Below are 7,609 nucleotides of genomic sequence, written 5' to 3' on the forward strand. Positions count from 1 at the left end.
AATAAAATATTTGATGAATATTAAAAATAAATTAAATATATATATATGAATAAAATTAATATCATGTGTAACTAAATGATTAACTACATGGCATATACATTAAGTGTAACAAGCTTGTAGCGACCACAAACTCATATCTTTCTTAATTATAAGTAAACAAGAATGAATTAGTCTAAAATATAGTTCAAAGGCTACAACAGATGATATGATAAAAAAAGAACAACAAAACTTTGGCGAATGATAAGAACCATGGTTTTGAAACCCGGCTTGGCCAACCTGGGGCTGTAACTGGGCTGGGATGAAGAAAAAATAGAAAAAGTCATGACCTAGTGTGACCCGGTAAAATCTAGTAAAAAATTCGGTTACAACTCGTTGACTTTTGTTTCTTTTTTTTTTGTACTAAAACGACATTGTTTTGAATTTTTTAAAAATAGAAATTGCTTTAGGCAATCCGGTAACCTGGTGACTCGGTCAAAACCCGAAACTTGAACCTTGGATCGGACTGGTCATCAGATCGAATTTAAAAACTATAATAAGAACTTTAAAGATACATTTAAAGCAAGAAAAAAACTAATTAATCACGTATATCAATAAAATAGAAACAGTAAGGAAAACAAAAGGAAAAAAAAGAGGGATGGAACTAGCAAAGCTAAATCCAAAGCGCTCAAAAGCATGTAGTTGAAAGTATCACAATAAAACCTCAACAACAAATAACAATAAAATTTAAAAAAAAAGGGAAAAAAAAATAAAAGGAGGAGAAGAACTCAACATGGCAAGCAACAGTTGACATATAAGCAACATGACACCATAATAGCTAAAAAAAGAAGAAGCGAAAAATATTAAAAATAAACAACAAAAGAGAGCAAAAACAAGGCTAATTAAGGAACAAAACAATTAAGCGAACAACAATGCCTCAATGATAAGCAAGGATTCATGAATCAATGTAAAAAGGAAGAAAAACCCGTTGCCTCGTCCAACCCCAAAAACGAAAGAAGGAAGAAGCCCCAGGATAATAATACACATTTAATGAGTTATTAGTGTTAATTTAATTTATCAAAGCGAGAAAAACCAAAAATACCCCCCTAAGAACCCATAACATGAACAAATTAAGGATAAAAATGTAATAGCACAGAACCACAAACGGCACCATTACAAAAAGGACAAGGAAAGGGCAAGTAAGACAAAACCTTCCTAAAAATCCCAGAGCATGCCTAAAAAAATGTCAAGGTCGACCAATCATTATGCAACTGAGACGAAGGCAATGGTCAATGCTCATCTAGTTTTTGTGTTAATTATTAATTATTAATTATTGATGATGTCGTAAATAAGAGAATCTATTAAAAAATGAGGATAAGTGAGAAAAAAACCCTAATAAAAATACTAAATCAAATCAAAATTTGACAATACAGACATTTTAATAGAAAATAAATGAGTATAATAAACACTTGGATAAAAATAAAAAATAAAACTATACATTATGTAATTAATTCTCTCAACTAAAATAGAAAAAAAAAATATTTGGTATACGTACCAATTTTGTAAATAACTGTCACGAGGAGCCTAATAAAAGAAGATGCCCACTTTCAACTCCAACTGTCCACGTGTAATAGAGAGGTTAACCAATGTCAAACCAATTCTTATAAAAGTACTCAAATGGAAAATATCTTCTTTTTTGTCAATCTTTTCATATTATTTTTTTTCTTTTTTATTTTCTAAAATTAATAAATAAATAGATGAAAAGAGCTAACTAATAATATTTTAAGAAAATAAAGGGACTATTTCATTATTTCATAAAATTAGAGAGACTAATTTATAATTTACTCGTAGTAATTAACTTTTATTACTGGCTTGAAAAAGAAAAAAAGAAAATCACTCACAGGTCTTTGTTTACGATCTTAAGCTCCAAACAACACTATTAAACACTCCACAAATCTCTTGCGATTCCTTAGCTTCCTTTCTGATCTTCTCTTTGCTCTTAAGTTACAGATCTCTTTCTCTGTTTCTTCAAGCCCCAAATCAGAATCCAATCCAATCAGGTACCTTTGATCTGCTATTGTCTTTGTACTGTAATTTCTTGTCGATCCATCTATTTATGCATGTTCAATCTTATTTATCTTCTTTGAGTATTTTTCTCTATTTTATTTTTACTTTCTTGAATTCCCCCCTCTTTTTTTGCTCTTTCCATCGCTGTCTGCATCTCTCCTCTCTCTTTTTTGTCCTTTTCTTTTCCGGGTTTGAAGTTAAATTGGGCTTTGTGCTTCGGATTTTCAATTCTGGATCTTGCCATGCTATTTGACTAGTATTGGAGTGGACTTTGTCGCTGATGCTTTGACATTCTTGTCATTGCTACTGCTACTTTTGCATTCCCTCTGACTGCTGTATTTGCTATTATTGTTTCTCTTTTATTCCCATCAAAGACCACCCCTTTTCACAAGCTGTTGAATCGGAATTTGGGCATCAGTAAGCTTTACCATGCCAAGGACGAGCTTTTAGCATGCCTGTCTGTTGATCATTTGGTCTTGTGTGGTTGGATCAGCTCGCTGAGTATTTCTATTTTAGTTAGTCAATGCTTTGCTTATTCATGGGTTTGAATTCTGCGTGGACATATTTGTTGATGGTTTTCTCTGCTTGTTTACATAGTGCCCCATTTGTTTATTTTATTACATTTTTCCCCTCTCCAGGGTTATGGTTAACTATATTGGTGCCTTTATTTTTTTTGATAAAAGTCATTGTCTTATTAGCCTATCCAATTGATTTAATTGGTATGCTTCCTCCATTGAATTGGCTTATTGAATTTCATGTGCAGATGGCAACGCAGGAAACAGCTCCTGCTTCTGGTCCCAGTGCTGAAGTTGTTGGCAATGCCTTCGTGGAGCAATACTATCACATTCTGCACAAATCACCGGAATTGGTACATAGATTTTATCAAGATTCAAGCTCGCTAAGCCGACCAAATACCGATGGTTTTATGACAACAGTTACTTCCATGCAAGTATGTTTATATGGAGACTTCCAGTGCAAATGCACCGCGCGTGTTAATATGATGAAATATGTTGACTTTTCTCTTGCAGCAAATGTGCACTGTACTATTTTTGTTAATCTGTTCACCAAGTAAAGCATATTGCTTGCTTTCTCTAGTTAATAAATGTGAGGCTAACAAGCTCATTCAATTACTGTGATTTAGGACATACTTTGTGATAATTGCTGATGAGTGCATTTGATGAGACTTTTTTTTTATAATTTAAAAATGGGAATAAAAAAGTTTGCTGAATGATCTATTTTCATCACCCTTTTTATGCAAATGAATTGTTCTGTGCTCCATTGTCTAATCTGCTTGTATTGCTTTGGGAATCTCTATGATCAAGTTTAGATAGCTCTGAATTACTGCAATATAACTTCAGGTAGAAAAGCTTGTCATCCCACTATTAAGTATGGGTATTTTTCTTAATGGTAATTGATGCACTTTCTGAATCAGCACATTCACTTCAACTCCAAAGGTTTGCCAGTTCACATTTTCTGACTTGCATTTAGTCCTCGATATAGCTCACTCACAAGGAATAAAATTTTCATGAAAATTTTCTTCAGACTGGTATTCATTATGGGATTTACCTGTCGTATTTGTTAAGGAAACTTGGATATTCTGTACTGATAACTGGCTTGAATGAGAGTCTTAAATTCTTATTATAGTCTGGCATAGGTTGATGGGCGGTTTTTATTGTTCTTTGTCTTGGAGCAGGCAATCAATGACAAGATCCTTTCATTGAATTATGAAGATTACACAGCTGAGATAAAAACGGCAGATGCTCAAGAGTCGCATGAGAAAGGAGTGATTGTTCTCGTAACTGGGTGCTTAACTGGAAAGGATGACGTGAAAAAGAAATTCACACAAACATTCTTTCTTGCTCCTCAAGAAAAAGGGTACTTTGTATTGAATGATATATTTAGGTTTGTTGGAGAGAACGAACCAATGCCAAACACTTCTGCTTTGGCTAATGGCATCGTTGAAAATGCTCCACCTGCCTTGACAGCAGAATCAGGTTGGGATGATGTGGTAGAACCAGGTTGGCATAATATTCTGGCTCTCACTTCGTTTCTTTTTTTCTCCCCTTTTTTATATTTGTCATTCTCCTCGGTATCATTGAAAATCCTCCCCCTGCCTTGACAGCAGAATCAGGTTGGGATGATGTGGTAGAACCCGGTTGGCATCATATTCTGGCTCTCACTTCTTTTCTTTTTTTCTCCCCTTTTTTATATTTGTCATTATCCTCGGTATATTCATTGGCAATGCAAATACTGAACTTGCAATTAAAAATCTCTCCAGATCCCACTCAGGCTACTGATCATCTTACGGCGGATCCTGCTACTTCCTTTGAAGAGGAAGATCTAAATAATGGTTCTGAAGTTTGTGATCATTCTGATAAGGATGATGGTTCAGTGATTGATGTAGAGGTGGTTGAACCTGTAACTGATTCAACTCAGAATGAAATTCTTGCTACTATTAATGCATCTCCTGCTTCCTTGGAGGATGCTCCAAAGATATCATATGCTTCAATTGTGAGTTGATGCTTGTAATTATCTTATTGTACATTTTAGTACAATTTTAACCCCTTCTGACCAATTTTAACCTTAATCTTGTATAGTTAAAAGTGAAGAAAGGTAGCACACCTCATCCAGTCCATTTTTCTATGACTAAAATGAGAGCTGCACCAAAAAGCATTGAACAACAGTCAGCTAACTCTGCAAAGTCAGCTGCACCAGAGGCTTTGGCTTCAGCTGGTAGCAGTGCTGGTGAAACTAGCGATGTTCATGAAGAAGGTATCATTTGCCTTTTGAATTGATAGATTGTCACACCTTGATATTTTTTCTCGAGTTTGGCATGTGCATATTCTCTAATTATCAATCCACATGTATTATTCTAAAATAAAGATGCTTGTGGTGTGAGTGGAGTGATTGAATCTCTTTTGCCAAGTGGATATACCCTGATGGCAATATCCCTCACTTTAGAAGGGAGGTGCCTTTATTGATGGGTTAGGTGAGGAGCCTGCCTCATAATGTTATCTATATTGGATGCAGCAGGATCAATATTTTTTATATCTGACTTTCGTGTGGTAGTCTGGTGGATGTTCTGTTCGTTTTTGTTCTATTTTCCTGATCACATATTGTTTACTTTGCCTTTTTTGCAGCTGAAGGCCACTCTATATTTGTTAAAAATTTACCTTTTGATGCAACGGTTGAACAGCTTGAAGAGACATTTAAACATTTTGGGCCAATCAAGCGTGGTGGCATTCAAGTCAGGAGTAGTAAGGTTTGGTTTGCATGACATTTTTGCATTTCATCCCCAACCAAACAATTATTCGTGCAATGCTTATGGTTATCCCTGATGATCTGCAGCAAGGATTCTGTTTTGGCTTTGTTGAATTTGAAACTATGAGTTCGATGCAGGGTGCTCTTGAGGTAATGTATAATACCTTCCTGTTTCAATTTTTTTGTGAGTTTTCTCTTGTATTGATTTAACATATGGATTATGAAGTACAAAAAAAATAAATAATGATGATCCTATGGCAATTTAAGTTCATCCAGCAACAAACCTGAATTGGTTCCTCTTTCTTTCTTCAATTCTTAATCTTTGTTCCTGTACATTTGGAGAAAGGTTATACGTATTTTGCACTAATTGATAGCACTTAGGTTTTTCCACTAATTGGATCAAGAGATCAGAGGTTTTTTATGGAGGTGTGGATCCTTGGGCCATTGTGCTTGTAGGTTGTCAGCTGAGGTGCCTTCACTTAGATGCACATGAGGTGGCCTTTTACGTGACCAACATTGCATGTATATGAAAGAAAAACAAAGCTAAAGGTCACTCAAGTTTTTCTGATCTTGAGCAGAACTCTCTCTCTCTACACACACACTTGCATGCTTGCACACAGCCACAAGCAGATGTTCTCAGTCTTAATAATATTTTAACTTTTATCTTTTAAAAGGTGATATTGATTTGAGCTACGAGTGTCAATGGCATATGTAGTGCTTTCACTCCTTTTTCCAGCTGTGCAAGCTTATGCCAAGTATCTTGTCTCTTATACTAATTTAACAATTGCTAAAACAAATTCCAGGCTTCACCTATCAATATCGGGGATCATCAAGCTATTGTTGAGGAAAAGAGAACAAACACCCGAGGTAAGCTATATATGTCCTTGAATTGGTACTGTGATTAGAATCCCAACCACTGGGGATGGCAATGGGTATCTATGGGTTGGGTTTGAAACTACCTGAACCTGAACCTGAACCTGAACCCTAACCCAAAATTACTATCGATGCCCAACTCGAAACCCGATGGATATGCATTTTTGATATCCAAACCCGAAACCGACTGGGTTTTGGCTATCCATACCCTAGAAAATAATGATTTTTTGCATCTCTTTTTTTCATGGTTGCTGGGCATGATTAGCTGAGTAAAAAAAAATTAGATCAAATCTTTTTGCCTAGCTGCTGAGAAATTGAAAAGACATGAAAACCTGTATCTTCAACCTTATTTTCCAGCAACAATTAAACTTGTCTAAACTTGAAATATTCCTTGTGAGATTGCTAAGCAAAGGAGACAATGATGACCTTTCTTTTTCTTGCAACAAATCAAAGGAATGTCAATCCAAAAGAGATTGAAGGCTTGGTACCTTTTACAAAACAAATTTTGAGATAAACAGTATAACACACAGAAATCAGTTGAAAAAAAAACAACTCCATAACTAGGCTGCTACTGCTGCTAGATCTGCTGCTGCCGCCACTAGATGGAGAAGAGAGTGAGAGGAAGTGAAGTGATGGCTGGAAGCTGAAAGGAGAAGTGAAAAACCTAAATTTTCCACTAATGTATGCATAGCTGGGTATAAGTGTAATTTCATCAAACCTTAAGGTTATTAATGTATTTGGGTTGGTTCCGGGTAGGTAGAGCAATATCTGAACCCGATCCGAAACCTGAATTTTGCCTTCAGGCTATTGGGTAAAAAAAACTCCTTCCTATTCAGATTGGGTAGTGGGTATCTATCGGGTTCGGGTAAAATTATCATCCTTACCAACCATCACAGATAGGATTGCATTTAAAGAGGGCCAAAACCTACATCCAGGCCTAGATGGAAACTAGCTAGGGTTGAAATACATCCAGGCCTAGATGGAAACTAGCTAGGGTTCAAATGGTCCAAAAGACTAGAAGTTCATGGTTCGGTCCTATTTAAGACAAGTTTTAGATGGTTGGTTTCAAGACCGGGATGTAGAATATTGTGTTTTGGGGATTTAGAAATTGAAAATAGATGTAGAATATGATAAATTAATGTAAAAACAAAATAGAAAACTACTAGCCTAACACTAGTAAAATCAAGGAATCATTCCTTAATGAAAGAATCCCACTCAAAATGTTAAGCACTTTATTCCTAATAAGTTCTCTCACATTGAAATTGAAAGACTACTACAGACATATTAAATAAACGGTGCTTGGACTTTATTCCTGCTCTATTGGAACTTGGACTTTTAACCGAGAAATATATAAGAATTCCTAAACAAGAAACCTAAACAAGTAAACAAGTCAATTGTTTAAAGACTAATAAAAAAATGTATGTCCTGCTGA

The 7,609-nt window shown here is 35.3% G+C and overlaps 1 protein-coding gene across 4 annotated transcripts in view; it reads left to right on the forward strand.

The window, feature by feature from the left end:
• The first annotated feature begins 1,855 nt into the window (after positions 1-1,855).
• The window catches only part of LOC105112539 (Nuclear transport factor 2 (NTF2) family protein with RNA binding (RRM-RBD-RNP motifs) domain-containing protein), an 8,534-nt gene continuing 2,780 nt past the window's right edge, over positions 1,856-7,609 (forward strand). Inside the window, exons 1-9 of one of the 4 annotated variants that reach the window (XM_011008266.1) lie at positions 1,856-2,036; positions 2,807-2,992; positions 3,737-4,061; positions 4,169-4,198; positions 4,322-4,554; positions 4,641-4,815; positions 5,184-5,305; positions 5,392-5,454; positions 6,108-6,171. In XM_011008266.1, the coding sequence (XP_011006568.1) occupies positions 2,807-2,992; positions 3,737-4,061; positions 4,169-4,198; positions 4,322-4,554; positions 4,641-4,815; positions 5,184-5,305; positions 5,392-5,454; positions 6,108-6,171 (1,198 nt within the window). In that variant the 5' untranslated portion in view covers positions 1,856-2,036. Of the gene's footprint in view, positions 2,037-2,250; positions 2,559-2,806; positions 2,993-3,736; positions 4,062-4,165; positions 4,199-4,321; positions 4,555-4,640; positions 4,816-5,183; positions 5,306-5,391; positions 5,455-6,107; positions 6,172-7,609 lie in introns of those variants that run through there. The other 3 variants (XM_011008264.1, XM_011008265.1, XM_011008267.1) reach the window with 3 other exon arrangements.

This window comes from Populus euphratica, unplaced genomic scaffold (assembly GCF_000495115.2).
Source record: "Populus euphratica unplaced genomic scaffold, PopEup_1.0 scaffold349.1, whole genome shotgun sequence".
Classification (NCBI taxonomy): domain Eukaryota; kingdom Viridiplantae; phylum Streptophyta; class Magnoliopsida; order Malpighiales; family Salicaceae; genus Populus; species Populus euphratica.